The sequence below is a fragment of the Gavialis gangeticus genome, unplaced genomic scaffold, assembly GCF_001723915.1.
Source record: "Gavialis gangeticus isolate Ggan-Ray unplaced genomic scaffold, GavGan_comp1, whole genome shotgun sequence".
Taxonomy (NCBI): domain Eukaryota; kingdom Metazoa; phylum Chordata; order Crocodylia; family Gavialidae; genus Gavialis; species Gavialis gangeticus.
Window position 1 is genome coordinate 12,771,467 of NW_017729006.1, and position 18,784 is coordinate 12,790,250.

At 44.2% G+C, this 18,784-nt stretch overlaps 1 protein-coding gene across 2 annotated transcripts in view; it reads right to left on the bottom strand.

Moving 5' to 3' along the window:
- The window catches only part of FAM198A (family with sequence similarity 198 member A), an 84,559-nt gene that overhangs the window by 39,668 nt on the left and 26,107 nt on the right, over nt 1-18,784 (bottom strand). For both annotated transcript variants that reach the window (XM_019508818.1, XM_019508817.1), the window contains exon 2: nt 360-1,823. In XM_019508818.1, the coding sequence (XP_019364363.1) occupies nt 360-1,823 (1,464 nt within the window). The remainder of the gene's footprint in view (nt 1-359; nt 1,824-18,784) is intronic.

Below are 18,784 nucleotides of genomic sequence, written 5' to 3' on the forward strand. Positions count from 1 at the left end.
GGTAGGCATCCAGCCTCTTCTTAAAGACCCCCAGGGTAGGGGCCAGCACCACTTCCCTTGGAAGTTGGTTCCAGCTCCTAGCCGCCCTAACCGTGAAGTAGTTTTTGCGGATGTCCAATCTATACCTCCTCTCCATCAACTTGTGCCCATTACTCCTTGTTATGCCAGTGGGCGCTAGGGGAAACAGCGTCTCCCCCAAACCCTTCTGATCCCCCCTAGTGAGTTTATAGACGGTCACCAGGTCTCCATTTATCTCCTTACAAATACATAACCACACAAACATACACAGAGTCCTATTTAATACCTTGGGAAAGCAGAGAAGAAAGGAGAAAGAAAATTGTTCCCAACACCCAGCATACCTGTAGAAGAAAATCAAAGAGTGCCAATTTGGTCCATTCTGTGTGCTGGATGCTCAAACAAGGAGCTTTTCCAAGAGGTGCAGTGGAATCTACCATGCCGCACTGCAGCTGCAGCAGATCCTGGTACTGGAGCCACCCTAGTGCAAAGGAGTTCTGGTCATTGTTGACATCATCGAGGTGCTGGATATCTGGTGCCCACCATATAATGGGTCTCGCTTCACCATTGGTGTATTTGTAGGGAAGCACATGGCTCTTGAATTTACGGGCCACTGCCGGCAGACTCCTGTTCAACCCCAATACTCTGTCCAAATGGAAAGCTAGAACCTCATAGAGATCACTGGGCCGTTTTATTAATCCACAGAGCCCATCCAAGCAAGGTCTTTTTGGGTCAGAGGAGACTGTATCCTGGCCAGCTGAAAGGCTAACTCTGAGTATTTGCCCATGGGCAGGAATTCTGGTTTTGGACACCACCTCACTGTTTGCCAAAAGTTTCATCTTCTGCACATCGTCCTCTGTAAACCACGGCGGTTTCTTCCCACCAAACCTCAGGCCACCTTTTCTTCGAGCAGGAAAGGCATCCTCTGTCATCTTCATACACCACTCAGAAGTTTGTAACCTCTCTGCCATGTCCATCCAAAAGCGACCTCCCTGTTCTCCAGGATGTTGCGAGAGACTGTCTGCCCATCTCTTAGCACCAGTTGTGTTTTTGAAGGGCAGCCTGTTACCTGCTTCTGAGAGAAAAGCATTCACCAATTCTGAATACTGCTGCCCAGCCCCAGGTGAATGTGCACCTGCTTTGCTCTGGTCCTGTGGCCCGACTTGGCCTACAGTAGAGTTCTTTAGAAGTGTAACAAACCCAGGACTTCCAGACCATAAACGTCTTTTATTGCTGACTGAAAAAGAATAGAAGGGGGCCCCCTTCCTTGATGGTCCCATAACAACTTTCTCCCTTTCAAGTGCATGGAAATGATCATTAAGCTCCCTTTTCTTTTCAGTGTTGGTCCTGAGGGGAATGCTTTCATACCACAGCTTACTGCTTTCTTTGGAGCTTTTCTTCATAACATGTTTTCTCATCTGCCTATTGTGCTTTCTCTTCTCTTTCAACTGCTTGTGGTTTTGTCTGAGCTGGTCACCTGGCTTGTTCTTTTGCTTGTAAGCCAGGCTGGGTTTATGCGAGGCTTGCCTTCCCTGATTGGTGCCGTGTGGAGTTTGTTCCCCTTTTCTGTGGCCAAAACCCCCTCGCTGCCAGAGGATGGAGTCAGTGGTATTCATCCACAGACGCCTGGGCTGGATGGCTTTTCTGTGTGGTTCAGCTAGTGTCAAGTATTGGAAACCAGGCTCTACATAGCTGCCTGGACATCGTGAAGGAAAACTAGTAAATGCCACCACAGACAAGGCAAGCAAGAAGCAGAATCCAGCCAGTGGTGGCTTTTTCAACCTCATTCTTCGCCATGATCTCCAAGCCTGCAAATTCAGAAAGGAAAAGCCTTATTGACTTTGCACTGTAGGGCCTGGCAAGTGCTACAGAAGAAGCAGTCATCATGACAGTTTTTAGCCTGTTGGGACTTGGGCTGATCTGTGCAAGTAATTATTGCTCTTAAAGGGGCTCATTTATCTCCCACTGAAGCCAAAAGGAAAACCCTGCGAAGACCTCAGTGGAAACAAGATTAAGCCATGGTATGACAAAACTGACTTCACCAGGACCGAGTTTGGTCTGAAGAGTGGAAAAAAGTGGGAGAGAAAGAATTAAAAGGCAGATTTCCTTAATCCCAAACTGCACAGCATCCCAGCCTCTAGAAAAAAAGTCTCTCTGACTTGCTAACAGATTAGTAACATCTTATTATAAGCAACAGTAGGAACAGAAGGAGAGTTTAAAAGAACATCTGTCTGGGCATAGATTAACACTCTATAACATAGTGTTCCTCAGTGGTCGACTTTATAATTTTGCAGGACATTGATCTGTATTTATTATCTATCTCTATGTCTCTGCCCTGAACTCTGTTTCATTCTAGTTGCTGCTGTGTCCTGGTGCACACCCTGTGCTCTGTTGGATGACACATTTCATCCCCTTTATCTTTTTTCTCACCAGAAGTTCTATACCCATCTTTTTCTCGTGACATCTTTTATTCTTGGAACATCTTTTCTGGCCCTGTGCACCTTGCACCCTCATACTCTTCCACCTAATATTACCTTCCAATTCCCTTCCTGAGTTGACGCTTCCTAGATTTCATAGATTTTTGGGGTTGGAAGGGTCCTCAGTAGGTCATTGAGTCCAACAACCTGCCCTGGGCAGGAAAGAGCACTGGGATCAGATGACCCCAGCCCCAGGTGTTTGTCCAGTCTTCTCTTAAAGACCCCCAAGATAGGGGAGAGCACCACCTCCCTTGGAAGCCCATTTCAGATTCTGATAACCCTTACCATAAAGAAGTTCTTCCTGATGTCTAATTTAAACTGCTCTCTGTCAGTTTGTGGCCATTGTTTCTAGTTACTCCAGTAACTACTGCCTTGGTAAACAGAGCATCTCCTATCTCTTGCTGCCCTCTCCCCCTTCCCTCAACGAGTTTGTAGACAGCCACTATATTACCTCTCAGCCTTCTCTTACGGAAGCTGAAGAGATCCAGGTCCCTTCCTTTGCTGATCTCCACTCCATCCCTATCCATGTTTGCACAGACAATCTGTTTGTACAGATAAAGATGTACTGTTATATGTGCACAGTGGTAGTGCCCGAGTACTCCAGTCATGGAATATGAGGCGCCTTAAAACAAAGAAGAAAAAGATGAACGCTGCCCCAAAACACTTACAATCTAAAGCAAGGATAGGAAGATAAAAACATTTGGAGGGGAAAATGGAAAAGTAAACCGTGAAGGCAGGTATAGTCCTATTTAAAGAGTTCAGCAGAAATCACGTTCAATTACAATTCAGTCTCCACCTCAACATTGCTCCACGGGAGTAGCCAGCCCTTTTCCTTGAGCAGCTTATTTCCCCCTCCGTGCTGGCTCAATTATGTTGATCACTTCCAAATGGGGGGACCCTCTATGCACGTAATCAATACAAAGGAATAACAACACAACACACAACCCTCTATTCCTCTGCAGGGGTGGACAGCAGGGCCCAGAAGTGACCCACTACATGCTATCAAATCAGCTTCCTCTTTTATTGTCCAAAGACACTGATTTCCCTGCGAGATGAATATTGAATGAGGTACTTTAATGGCTTTCCAGGCCCATCAGTCAGTCTTGTGAGGTAGCAGATGACTGTGGGGGAGTGCAACCTCTTTTTCCTAAGACACAAAGTCAAGAGCTGATGTAGTACCGGGGGTATGTACATGGGTCAGGAATGCTCTCCAACTAAAGCACTTCCTCCAGCTTGACAGAACCAAGCATATTCCTCTAAGAGGTATTCATCTACCCAGACTTTATTGTACTTCTGAATGTGCTTGGTTTGATGACCAAATCAGCCAGCTCCCACTTCTCTGTTTTCTCTTGGAAAGCTTAATCTCTAAGAACTGACTAATCTGCAACCCTTGGGGCATCTTTGGCAAAAAAAGAATTATTAAGATTAAAAAATACTTGCAAGATGACTTACATCAAGTGTCTATGGACAGGCATCCTATGTAAGAAGTCAGTCAGAGCAGGAGCTAACCTTTTACAGATTTTCAGGAGTTTAATTGTAAAATAAGAAATATAGGAGGAAAGTATTGCTACTGATATCCTCTTCATGTTGGATATTTAGTTTTAAAAACTTAAACAAATCCAAAAAAAAAAATTAGTAAAATTTCATTTCATTTCCATGATCTTTTTCATTTAGTAGGTAACTGATGAGATACGAATGCTTCCATCACTTCCAGTTTGTTTAAATCTCACCCAGATTACTAATGACTTTCCCATCTGAAATGCGGTGTTGGTTCATTTGCCAATAGGCAGGTATCAGTATCACAGTTGACACTAATAGTATTATGAGTCCCCTCACTGGTGCCCTTACCAGGCAGACTTTGGTTCAATTTCCAATAAATTGAATGAGCTGGAAGAATGAACTACTTCATCACTCTTAGAGCAGCAGTTCCAATTTTTTTGAGCTGCAGTGTCACTCCCAGGCTCACGACCCAACTTATCACTGGTTTGTAACCTTGAAGTCGAAGCCTGTTCAGTGCCCACAACTCCATTGGTGAGTACTGCAACCCCAAACAGGGTTGACTCCTACTTTTAAAACTGTTGCCCTAAAGGTGGTTTCTCTAGGTCAGATTTGAGGCATGTAGCAGGGCAACATGGGGAGCTGCATTTCACCTATTGTCTGTTGTGCACCTACTAAATAAGCAAAGAATCTCGTGCTCCAGGGCTTTTGATTTGGCTTAAAAACCACTTTAAAAATATTACATTAAAATAGAAAAATAGATTTTTAAAAAAGTCTCTGCCATTTATCACTATTCACAAACTTAAAACAGATACATTCTTGTAAACCAGAGAGGCAAAACAGATGACATCTAGGTCAAGATGATGGTCATCCTCTTGTCAGTGACATGGAACATAAACTAAAACTGCAGAATGAGTGGGGGAGCAGTCCTTGAAAGTGCCAGTTCAGAAATGGATATATTATCATTATTTTGCCATCATGAGAAAGTCAGTGCAATGATCTATTTGACTGTCATTTTGCAACAAAGTCCGATTTGTTATATTCCAGTCAATGCTTCCCTCCCCTACTCTCCCCCACGGGTGAAATCCTGACCCTCTTCAAGTCAATGGTAAATTTGTTAGCGACTAGAGTGAAACCATGTTTCTCAGAGTAAATTTCACACTTCCAGCTTCAATATCGCTTTCTCATCTATTAGAATTATAACCTCAATTCATTTCAATTCCATCAGTGTACCTTTGGCTCCAATCTTGAGAATGTTTAGGGACATGCCTTGCCCTATCACTGTGAACAGCCCTGATTAATCCAAGTGGGACTGCTCACAGTAGTAAAGTGAAGAATGTATATAAGTGTTTGAAGGATTGGGGTGATTTAGATGAGTTGACTAGGCACCTAAACAGGACTTAGATGCAGAGATGGCCAATATAGCAGTATAGGTGTGGTAGCATGGGGCTCCACCCAGGTTCACATATCAAGCTTCTGAGGGGATCTCTACACAGATCTGCATTAGGCCATGTAGATATAACCTGAATTGTTTAATTTCTTCTTGTCATTGTGAAAAAAAATGGCTCCTGTGCATCAAAAGGAATTATCCTATAGTTGTGGATGGTCCTGCTTTGAGTAGGGGGTCAGACTAGATGACCTCCTGAGGTCCCTTTCAACCCTAATTATGTATGATTCTATGATCCGATGTTTCGTACTGCCTGATGTCACCTATCTCACTTATCTGTTTCCCCCGCCCCTCCCCGCACACAAATAGCAGTCTGGAAATAAATATCTTCACAGCTATCCCTGTCCTACCTGTGCCCCAACGTCACTGCACTCCCACAGTGAAGAGCTATTACCTCCTTTTCCTGAAAACCCAAGCAGAATCATATGAATTGTTGCAGTTTCCAGCAAGTAACTTTATACTACTGCTACTCAAGTCACATGAACACATCTTAGGTCAAGGGATAGTACTGTCTTTCCGTTCTCATGCAACTGGATCATAGATTCATAGATTCATAGATTAAGGGTCGGAAGGGACCTAGTAGATCTTCTAGCCCGACCCCCCGCCAGGGCGGGAGAACAACAAAAAACCCCAAAAAGAGAAATGGGACTCAAACGAGTCCAGCCAGGTAGGCATCCAGCCTCTTCTTAAAGACCCCCAGGGTAGGGGCCAGCACCACTTCCCTTGGAAGTTGGTTCCAGCTCCTAGCCGCCCTAACCGTGAAGTAGTTTTTGCGGATGTCCAATCTATACCTCCTCTCCATCAGCTTGTGCCCATTACTCCTTGTTATGCCAGCGGGCGCTAGGGGAAACAGCGTCTCCCCCAAACCCTTCTGGTCCCCCCTAGTGAGTCTATAGACAGTCACCAGGTCCCCCCTTAGCCTTCTCTTGTGGAGGCTGAATAGGTTCAGGTCCCGCAGTCTCTCACTGTAGAGTCTGCCCTGTTGTCCCTGGATCATGCGGGTGGCCCTCCTCTGGACCCTCTCCATATTGTCCACATCCCTCTTGAACTGGGGCGCACAGAACTGGACACAATACTCCAGCTGTGGCCTGACCAGTGTCGCATAGAGGGGGAGGATCACCTCTTTGGCTCTACTCGAGATGCACCTGTGGATGCACGACAAGGTCCGGTTAGCCTTGCCAACCATGACCTCGCATTGTCGGCCCATGTTCATCTTGGAGTCAATAATGACTCCAAGATCCCTTTCTGCCTCCGTGCTCTCGAGTAAGGAGTTCCCCATTGTATAAGTGTGCTGCTGGTTCCTACTGCCCAAGTGCAGCACCCTGCACTTGTCCGTGTTAAAACGCATCCTGTTCCTGTTAGCCCACCCCTGTAACCTATCCAGATCCCTCTGCAATCTCTCACTCCCTGCTAGCGTGCTCACCTCCCCCCAGATTTTGGTGTCATCAGCGAATTTAAACAGGTTACTTTCCATCCTCTTTATGTTTACGGCTATTTAGGCTGAATAAGCACTACGGGAAAGCACTAAAGGAACAGAATAAGTAAGCAAATTTCTACATGCGTCTGTGTAGTAAGGGCTACATTTACAGCTAGTGACTTTATTGTACACACTGGGCACGCCTACATGAAACACTACGGCGACCTAGCTCATTGCTATGGTGATGTAGCGTCAGCAGGCATGAACCAGGATGCCAACAGTACTGTGCAGCAGCAACAAGGTACTGCACAGTAGTTCATTGCTACTGCACAGTAGGGTAAGAAATGACCCATGCACCACCAGGACTGTGCAGTACCAACTGAGCAGTTGAGGGCACCTTTCTATACTCAGAAAGGTTAGAACAGATGCCTGGATAGGAACGCTTGCTATCAAGCGCCAAGGCAGTTTGCATCTGGGTCTGGCACTTTGCCTATGGTTCCTTTCACTTCTGTAGACTCAGCTAACAACCCAGATCCAAGCACCTGCAGGCTCAGAGACAGTTTGGGGCTGTACCTTGATGCTGCCCATTGAGATCTGCCCATTGCTGGTGTGAGTATGAATACAGTAAAAGCTTTGTTATCCAGCACCCAAGGGGAATGGGGGTTGCCAGTTAATCAAATATGCCGGTTATCTGAGAGTTATAAGTAATAAAGTACAAGCACAATGCAATCATGATGGCGGATGCGTACAATTGAGACTGCCACTAGTGACACCGCTTGGCTGTGTCCTGAAGCATCTGTAAACAACAGATTTATGAGAAGTGCATGGCAAGGTGCTGGATGACTATTAGAGTATTCCCGGATACATGAAGAAAGGCTTGTATTGCTGTCTATGACAGATGCCAGTTAATAAAGCATTCCAGATGGCTAAGTGCCAGATAACACAGCTTTTACTGTATTATAATTTATATATTTGCTCAAGTCATGCTGCAGATGTTAGAAAATAGGGCTGTGTGAAACAGCACCATTTCATTTTGACTTTCATTTCACCATTTTGAAGGGGCTGTGTTTCATTTCGAAGCACTGTTCCATTTCATTTCATTGAAACGGTTTTGCTGTTTCAACGCATCACCCACAGGCTATAATGGGGAATCCTGAAAATGCCTAAAACTTGGTCATTTTGTGCCTGATTTGGAGAGAAAATTGCAGAGATGGTAGCCTCTTCTGAGGGCACAAAGCGTATCAAGTTTCAAGGAGATTGATACAGAGGTTTCTGGAAAACCGCTTCTTAAACTATTCAAAGCAGAACTCGTGACACTCGCTGGTAGCCTCCTTTCATCCCGTGCACAGATATGGGGGCCCACAACCCTGGGAGGGCTGTGGGACTGTGCCAGACTCCTCCTGAGGTCGCGGGCACCCAGATCGGTGCACTGGGTGACAGGAGGCTGCTGCTGCTGCTCTTCCGGGCACAGATTGTGCCCACCGCTGGTCCCAGGTGGCAGCAGCAGCAGTCTCCTGTCATCCAGTGCGCAGATCCAGGGGCTTGCACCCTCAGGAGGAGTCCAGCACAGCCCCACAGCCCTCCCAGGGGGTGCAGGCCCCCAGATCTGTATACCAGATAAGAGGAGGCTGCCGCTGCTGCTGTCTGGGACCAGCGCTGAAGGCAAGTAAGCCCAGCTTCAAAATTTGAAACGTTTTGAAACTTTTGAAATATTTTGAGTGCCCTAGTTTCATTTTGAAGCTGTTTTGAGAAGCCTTTTGTTTCATTTCAATTTCACTTTTTGGAGCTCAAAACACGTTGAAACAGCTTCAAAATGAAACACCCAGCGAAATTTTGCACAGCCCTATGAAAAAATAGGAATGTTGCCCAAAAGAATTTCTCTGTAAATTCAGTTTGGAGACAAGACACATTTCCTCCCCCCACAAGACATGATATTCAAGCTGGAATACATAGCTCTTGGGAGGATTTCCCCTTCCCATGTTAACTAGTGGACAGGAGACTTCTTCTTCATCAGAGGAGAAGCTGTAGGCAGCCCTCCACAGGCCTCCTAAGGAGCCCCAGCATAGGGTTGTGTTAGGTGCAAGGATAAGAGGCGGAAAAGGGGGATGGACAAGCACGACAGCCTACATTGCTACAGGGATTCTCAGCTGCCACAGAGCAGTCTACAGCAGTGTTTCCCAACCAGTGTGCTGTGGCACAAAAGTGTGCCATCAGGAATGAACAGGTGAATTTTGCCATGGCAATGAGCTACAATAGGTATGAGGAAGTGGAATGCCTTAACAGGTGTGCCGCAGAAAATTTGTTTTAATGTAAGTGTGCCTTGGGCTGGAAAAAGTTGGGAAACACTGGTCTATAGACATGAGTTAGGCCAATAGCGTGAAGCTTCTGGATGCCCCAATACAGGATTTCAGTCTCAGTGCTTCCTCCATGAGAGTTAGGTGGTTCATGTGCTCCTGACATTATCTGAAGCATTTCCATGAGACTTCTGAGATAACATGAATTTTTGCTACAGGCTGTTTTACAGCCATTACAGGGCGGTTGTTAAATAACAGAAGATCTTTGGGGGGCATCTTGGAGCAACAACTATTTCACATTCCTTTATTGTAACCCCTGAGTATTTAAAAGCATAACTGTAGATACAATGAGAGATGCCCCTTTCTCACAACTGCCAGGCGTATCCAGGAGTGAGCACATTTTGCTGAGCAAAGCTGAGCCTCTCTCTTTCATTCCTACAATGCATGGTTTCTTTTAGCCTCCTGACCTCAAGGCTGTGGAGCTGGCAGGGCCCCTTGCCAACAGCTACACCACAAGCTGCTCAGGATGAGAAAAGTCCTCACATGGAATGCCAAAGTTTGCTGTATGGTCTTTGTTCAGTAGCTACACATTGGCTATCACCAAGCTTAATCCCATGTTGCACAGATGAAAAGTGTTTTGCTGGGTTTTATTATTTCCTGGCATGGTCTCCACCACAATGCAAGTCATAAAGCCACTAACACATACCTGATCCTCTGCCTTAAATCCTGCTTTCCAGATTCCCATGGTGTTTCCCATTTTTTTCCTTTCTCCTGTGCTTGACTCCCCAAATAACCCCTCTGCTGAATGAGGCTGTGGCTGTACTATAGAGTTGCTGCTTCAAATACAAGCCCAACAACAGCCACCCCCTCTAGTGGGGACAAGGGAGTTCTCCTGCCACAAAAGTTACCTCTGCATCCTTGAACAGAAAAACTTCACCAACAGAAGTCTTCTTCCGACAGTTGTGCTATGTCCATCACCAGTGTTCATACCCATTTCTTTTTCCTCTTCTCATGCACCCTGGCCAATGGAGCAGTGATGGCCAAACTTTGTAACATGGGCCGGGCCCGAGACTATACCATGAAGACCGGTCTACACCCAACCTACAGAAATACACTCTACCATTAGAAGCACCTTTATGTCCTTATAACTATGTTCACACTAAGGATTCCCTTCAGTTAACTATAACAGTTTCAAATCAATATAGTCAAACACTGTGTATGGACAAGACCCAAGAGGAGACGAGCAGCGTTTGGGTACCACGATGTGCTGACTGAATCACTACTGTTTCAACATCTGGAATACATTTCACAGCTCAGTGTGCCTTGGTGTGTTTTTGATTATTGGTTTTATGGTGATATACAATACAATTCATGGAAAAACATCAGAAGTTGTTCCATCCCATATTTAGGAGGGATTCAAGTCTGAGTTACTGGGTCTGGAGTCAAAATTTTCTGCTTGCCAAATGCAAGGAACTGTGTCAGGAAGGCTATTACCAACTTTTGCTTTATGTGCCTTTGTGTACAATAATTTAGATCTTTTGTTCTTTCTACTTTTACAAGAGATCGGTAGAAACTGTAGGCTGGAAATGGGAGCATTAGAAGCAAATGGACAGGTTATTCTGCATTGCTTAGGCAATATGTCTGAGAGCTGACCTCAAATAATCCTTTGTATTATAGCATGCCTCCTTGATATATAGAATGCTAGCTGTGCATTTATTTTCTTCTACAACTTAGTAAAATGTTCCCTAGGAAGTAAATTCAGACTACAGTCTCATTGGTATTGGACTTGAATTTCCCTGCTGTTAAAAGTGGTTATATTTTATAATTCTCTGTCCCCAGTTGTCCCAGCATTTCTCCTTTCTGCAGAAAGAAAGATTTTTGCTCAAAGCACTTAGATTGTTGCAGGAATTTCCAAAGGAGAAGAAGAGAGTTAGGTACCCAAATTCCACTAAAAATCTCAATTTATAAATCCTGAGAATGATTCGGAAGCTGCTTCCAACACATAATAATAGCCTAAAACTCCCCTGGAAAGATAAAGCATGAACTCATTTGAACTGCAGAAAATCAGATGAGTTATGCAAAGGCTCTTTGTAGTTTTATGGCTTTCATGCAAAATAAAACCATACGACTTTGCATGAAAGAAACCCCAGCTGTCAGCAACACCACATACATGTGGCCTGGGGAACAGAACTCTCAACTCCAAACACAGGCCTCCAACACATGTTTTCGCTTGCTGTCCCAAGGAGCAATACTGATAAACAGCTGGGTGAAAATTTTAATGAAACCTAAAACCAGAAGCAACTCCTCAGGTCAATGCATTTCACTGCATGCCTGCAACCCTGGCCCAGACTTAACAAGCTTTTTTGGTGAACCAAGGTCTGAGTTTCAAATGACTCTGAGTCCACATATGGTTTAAAAGGAGGCAATGCAAAATTCAAGGGATGTGCATGGGGACCAGCCAAAACAGCAGTAGTGACTGCAGCTAGAAGCTCAGAGTGAACCTCTGGGTGGTAGTGGTGCATATGTGGGAAATATACATGAAACAGCTCAATTTGTTTAAATATTTGCCTGGATACTTTTGACTCCAGGTCACTGCGAGTAAAGAGCCTTTCTATACTCCAACCACTGGGGGTCCAACCACTTAAAGGTCCCTAAGCACCTGGATTTGAACCAGGAGAGGGTGACAATGTACATACAAGCTTGTAAATGGCGTAGATGAGATTCTAGTGCTTTTGAAGTTGGTGCTGCTCCATATATTAAATAAAACAGTACCACACATTATTGCTAGAACAGCCATTACAATTCTAAAGGTTTAGAGAGTCTAATAAGTATATATGTTGCTATGGGAGAAAGAGACCCTGAGAAGTTGTCTTTGAAAAGTGCAACTTTTTCAAACAATTGCCCTGGATACTGGAAATTAAATTTATGTTAAAATAAATCTGATTTTTCATCCCCTGCCAAATGCGCTATGTAAATCAAACACTGAAGTCATAATTCAGCACTCCCAGCAAAGAAATGATACAAGGTCCGATTACAAAGTCTGAGACAAAGGATATTATACTGCAAGGAGACAAATGTAATGCTTAGAAGATGGGGTTGAGTTCCAGTCTGCCTTTGTAACTGTTTATTTTGGAAACACAATTATAACTATGGTAGACATAGCAAAATGTTATAGAGTCAGAGGAGGGATAAGAAATTGTTTGTGGGAAGAGAAGCTTGAAATCAGAACTAAGAAGCTAATGGAGCTGGACCTAACGGAGCTGGCCCTGCGTCCAGGAGTTAACAACAATTACACTGGGCAGCTTTAAAAAGAACAGTATTCTACATTCAGGACAAGTATACACAGGAACCAGGACAAACAGGGACCCCTTGAGTAATCAAGTCCCTTGGTACCACAGGCAACCATTTCATAATCCCTTTTATATCAAGCTCCATTAAAAAAAATCAGGTAGAGGTTTCCTGCCTTCCCTGGAAAGCTATACCAGAACCTCATTTGTCTGGTGGTTAGAAACCTTCTTCTAATTTTCATCCTAAATGGAATCCTGGCCAATATGCCACCAATTTACAAGCTGTTTTGTGCCAACACTATTGTTCCTTCTTTTCCCTCTCTGGTGTTCACCTCCTGGCGACAGCAATTGTGACTCCTCTCACCTTTGTTTAGATAGGCTCTTCCACTGAGAGACAACCCTTTCTGGGTTGAATAAAGTGTCCAGTTTGTGCAAGCAACCAACCAAGCTGGGATTTGCTGGGGATATGGTGGAGACTAAGCCAATCCAACTCTTGTGTTCTTCAGTGGCCACAAGGCTTTGACCTTCGCACATAAAAGGCAACATAATAAGAAAATGTAAAAAAAAGTGCAATTCTGGGTCAAACCAAAACATTCATCCAGTCCAGGGTCTTCCCTCCAACAGTGGAAAGTAGCAGATGCTTTAGAGGAAGAATAAAAGAAACAGGGCACATGTGAAGTGATCTATTCCTGCTATACCCTTACAGTTGCATGCAGTAATAGGTATAGGGGTGTCCTGAGTCTGAAGGTACATCCCTGATGGTTGTGTTTAACAGTCTCAAGATCTAATTCTTTTTTGAACTATTAGCCTCCACAATATCTTGTGGCAATGAGTTCTACAAGCTAATTGTGTATCAAGTAAAAGAGCACTTCCTTCTGTTTGTTTTACCAGCTGCCTGGTAATTTAATTGGGTGCACTCTAGCTCTTTTAACCCTTCAGTGTTGTCCCTGAGCATCACAGCAAACAAGCTACAGAATCACCAATAGCAACAGGATTAGGACGGTAATGCTTCCTGAAAGAGCCAGTGAGGGCACAGTTGAAGTGATTGAGCTTTATATCTCTCATGTAAATGTTTCTCTTGTGGGAATATTCATTGGGCCTGATTCTTCTCTCATGCTAGTCTTGTATCAAAGTAGCTCTGATAGACTTCCATCTGATTTACACTACTACAAGTGAGCAGAGGATCAGCCACATGGTTAAGAAAATACTGTATAAATATCAGTAGATGAATAGTTCTATGTCAGGACCACACGCAGAATAGGGCACAGAGGCCTTCAAGACTGGAGAGGATGTTATGCTTTTAGACATCTAATGATAATCTTTTTGGGTTCCATCTGTTAGTCATTTACTCAGTGGATGAAACAGGAAAGAATTGTTCTTCTGTAGGAAAGAATGGAAAAGGCTTAAATGCTGGCTATCTTAATTCTATGCAGAAACTGTCCATCTGCACTCACACATGGTAAAGATTTGGAATCACATGAAAATAAATAGAGCCTTTTAGAGGTAAGGTGCCTCTGGCTTTTTATTTTTATGGCATTTATACATGTGCTGTGGGAGCCTGGGGGGGGTGCACTTTAATTAGAGCACCTCCGAGAGCCGCTCTAATTAAAGTGCCTGGAGCATCTCATGTATCAGCGTTCCCGTGCTGAAAAATGGTGGCACTTTAATGACCTTTAGTTAAAGTGCCCCCATCGCCATTTTTCAATGCAAGGACACTGATACACAAGATGCTAGAGTCTGCTGGAGTGTGGTAATTACCATGCTCCAGCAGACTCGGTTAATTGAGTCTGCTTCAACACATTGCAATTACAGCGTGTCAGAGCAACCTCACTGCACGTGTATATACACCCTTAGTGCTCAAGTTGTGGCTCAATTATCTCCCTTTACAGCTCATATAAAGATGTACAACAGTGTGCAATGGGAGCAATCTTGCAAGGTGTTGAGTATTCTCAGATCTTTGGCCAGTCATTCTCAACTGGAGTGCTGTAGCACCCTGGGGTATGGTAAGATCCTTTTAAGGGTGATGCACAATGTTAGCTCTGCTAGGTGTGCAAACACCTACATGATTCACAAGACAAATCCAGAGATTTCAGATAGGATCCATAGCATCAAAAACATTCTGGCCTGTTGTGGTCTTTCCAAGTTCTTTACTGGAGAAGAATTGCTGTATCATTTTCTGTAGTCAAAAAAATAAAGTAAGACTAAGAGGGGGCATTTCCCACTTCTCTGAGTGAAGGCAGTAGCACAACATGTTGCTTATATATCTTCAGCTGACCTAGTCAGGACCAGCTGGCTAAGCTCAGCTCTTTTCACGCTATGACAACACGCCACCATTTTATATTAGAGCATCGACTCAGGTGAGTTGTGTTGTTTGTTGTGAAGATCAATGATTCACTTTTTAATTAATATAATGCAGCTGCCATAATGTACAAGTTTGTTATCAAAAAGCAAATAGTTGACGAGCCACACAGTGAAATTATAATGAATGTGTTCAGAGAGAGATCATGCACAAGTTCAAGTAGTGGGTTTAAAACATAACTGAAAGTAAGTAAGCTAAGATGTACAATGAAAGCTATTTAGCTATGGGTTTTGCCTGGTATGGAGATGAGCATTATCCCAAACCTGAATGTGTCTGCAGTGAAAAAAGATCTAATTAGGCTATGGTCCCAAGTAAGATGAAACACCATTTCTCTATGAAAAATAGGCATTTGGATAATAAGAACTTAAAAGACTTTTAAGTTCTCAAGAAAAACAACCCTCAGACTTTACATGTGTACAGAAGTTGCTTTTTTCGCCATTTAAAGTGCTTTATTGCTGTGACTTAACAGAAGTGCATGGCTTTACCGTGCTTTAAAAATGGGTACAGCACTTTAAATTAACCCTTGTTAAATGAGGTATTAAATTTGAAAGGGCCACACATACACATACCCACATGCACGCACATCCATCTCACGTTTAGTGACTTGGGGTCCTCTGCTTTAACCAACATAAAAAACAAGAAGAGAGAAATACTTTGTTCAGTGAAAAAGTGTCTTTCTTCAGTTTGGCCATAAATTCAAGAAATTTGCAAGAACTGCCAAGCTGAAGTGTCTCATTAATTATAATACTATTACTCATGTATTCTTTTTCCATTTAAAAAAATGTGTTTCCAGTCATATTATTTTTATGCACTGTAATAAATAAATTAGTTTCTAAAATGGGGTGCCAGTAAGTTCAGAAATGTTATGGGCGGGTGACTGGAGCCTAAAATCATTGAGAACTACTGTCCTCAGGGGAATTCAAAAGCAGCCAGGAGAACTTCAGTGCTTTCCAAGACTGGCCCCTGTATAGGCATTCCTGAAATTCCTGTTCTCCCTAAGCCAGAGCAAGCTTTTCCTCAGCATGAGAGGGGCAAGGAAACAGTTTTAGTTTCAGGAGACTCCTTTCTCTTGAGAAAACTAGACAGGCATTTTAGAAACCATCTACATTTCTCAACTGTTTTGGAGCTCCAAAATCAGAGTTTAGAAGCTGCCAATAACTTTAGCTACTATATTTGAAAAACAGTGCATTTATCTTGCTGGGAGGGGTTGGTTGTAGCCGCGTTGGTCTAGGGACATAGGCAGGCAAGGTTCTTTGAGTAGATGTGATATCTTTTATTAGACCAATTGAGAACAGTACTTGAAAAAAAGTTCCTAGCAAGCTTTTGGACGCAGTCACCCTTCTGCAGTCTGCACTCCTGGTGCCTGCAGAAGGGTGACTGCACCCAAAAGCTTGCTAGGAACTTTTTTCCAACTACTCAGTTACTCTAATAAAAGATATCACATCTACTGAAAGAACTTTGCCTGCATTTATCTTGGGGGTGTATGAAGTGCACATCATTGCCAGAGTATCTGAATTTTGTTGAAAGCCAGCAACCCTCCCCCCCATCCTTGTTTCATGGAAGATACTTGTGCTATACCTCTTTTAAGTGTTGGTTGTTGCAAAAAAAGGAGTACAGAGGAACGTATAGTTATATTATTGAGGTCTGGCCCCATACATCAGCATTGTTCTACTGATATCAGTGGAATGATTCCAGTTTACAGTCACATAATGAAGGGTTGGCGGGGGGGAGCAGGGTGCAAGGCAGGTGAACCAGGAGCACCCAGCCCAGGGTGCCAACCCTGAGAAAGGAAGTGCAGAGCTAGCAGCAGGTGCTGCCCACAGCACTCAAGCACCCAGTTATGCCTCTGCCAGTTTACACCAGGCAGGGATCTACTTAATACAGGACACTAAAAGGGCAATGTTCATGACTCATTGCCAGGGAGGAATATGTGCCCTATCTTTTCCTAAGTGGAATATGCTTGAAGAGAGGCTATTACAGAGCTAACCTCTTTGGAGCCTTGAAGAGAGTGTCCTAGCTTACAGTCAGGATTACCTAAGACTTGGTATTAATTACCCAAAAGTTGGTATGAAATGGCTAGGTTGCAAGCCATTATGCACAAAGCCAAGGGCACTGCAGTACCCCAGAAACAGCCCAACCAGGCAGTATGATCCTAATATCCCTCTCATCCTCCCCTGCTTCCCCCTGGCTCCACTGGGACAGCATTTTGCAGCAGGTCTATACCAAAAGGCAACACAAAAAGTGCCCTGGGGCTCCGCTGTCCTGGCTCCTGGGAGAGAAGATCATAACCCCAGAGTAGGTGGCTGAGAAGAAAGTTACTACTGGGCAAGTCACTTGTTAGCTCCTTGATAAACACAGGCTTGGTATTAAAGAATGAGATTCTGTTACCTCCTTCCTCCACAAAACGTCTTCCTGATTTCAGTGGGACCATGCATAGAGAAAAGTTCTCAGGAGAAGTAATCTCAACATGCAGCCAGGACCTCTACTCATTCAGTTGAGCAGTTACTCCCACAAGTTATCCCAATAATATTGACACTGTAAATAGCCATTCACCAGCATAGGCAATTCCCTTCTGGCTCTCTGACCATGGTTATATCAGTGCAATGTCCATGATACCCATGGAGCTAAACTTGATCTACCCCAGAGTAAGTGGGATCAGAATCAGACCCTGGGCCTCAGCTTCTTTACCTGTCCTTACTCAGGTCCCTCCTTAAAATGTACATCTTCCATGACACCTTCTGTGAACTTTGCCTCACTACTTGAAAAGAATGGCACCTAGAAAAACCTGCAACTAACAAACTTGACATAAGCCCAAAACTAACACTAATTCTTTTCTTTCCTTTTGGTCAACTAAGTCATAGTTGACTCCAAGATGAACATGAGTTGTCGGTGTGATAAAGTGATCTACAGGGCTAACTCCACTTTATCATGCAATGATGCATGATGAACAGGTCCAGGGAAGTGATGCTTCCCTTCTACTGGTCAGATCACAGTTGGAGTACCGCATCCAGTTTGGGGCGTTGCACTTCAAGAGAGATGCGAAGAATCTTGAGAGGGTTCAGAGGAGTCCACTCATATGGTCAGAGGCCTGCAGGCAAGAGAAGGCTGAGAGGTGATCTTGTGGCTGCCTATAAATTCATCAGGGGAGGGCAGCAGGGAATAGGAGATGCTCTATTTACTAGGGCACCCCCCTGGAGTAACTAGGACAATGGCCACAAATTGACAAAGAGCAGATTTAGGTTGGACATTAGGAAGAATTTCTTTCCAGATTCTGGCAGCCCTTACTGTGATGGGCTTCCAAGGGAGGTGGTGCTCTCCCCTGCCTTGGAGGTCTTCAAAAGGAGACCGGACAAGTACCTGGCTGGGGTTGTCTGACCCCAGTACTCTTTCCTGCAGGGGGTCAGACTCGACCTACTGAGGTCCCTTCTGACTAATACATACGAATCTCCTTCTCCCCATTCTTGGTCTGTATTTTGTCTATTTAGAGCAGAGTCTCTTTGTATCAGGTACAATGTCTTCTTATGTGCCACTAAGACACTCAGGATAGGTCTCAACCACTTCTCCAGTACCATGAGAACACAAATGAGAAGAACAGTCTGCTCAACCATCTCTCCACTCAGATTTCACAGGCATTAGGGCTGGAAGGGACCTCAGAAGATCATCGAGTCCAGTCCCCCGCCCAAAGGGCAGGAAGTCAGCTGGGATCACAGGATCCCAGCAAGATAAGCATCCAATTTGCTCTTGAAGGTGTTCAATGTAGTTGCTTGAACCACCTCTGATGGCAGGCTGTTCCAGACCTTGGGGGCTCAGATAGTGAAGAAATTCTTCTTTATGTCCAGGCTGAAACAGTCTTGCAGTAGTTTATGACCGTTCGACCTCATCATCCCTTGGGGTGCTCTGGTGAACAAACGTTCCCCCAGCTACTGGTGGTTACCCCTGATAAACTCATAGGTGGCCATCAGATCACCCCTGAGCCTGCGCTTTTCCAGGC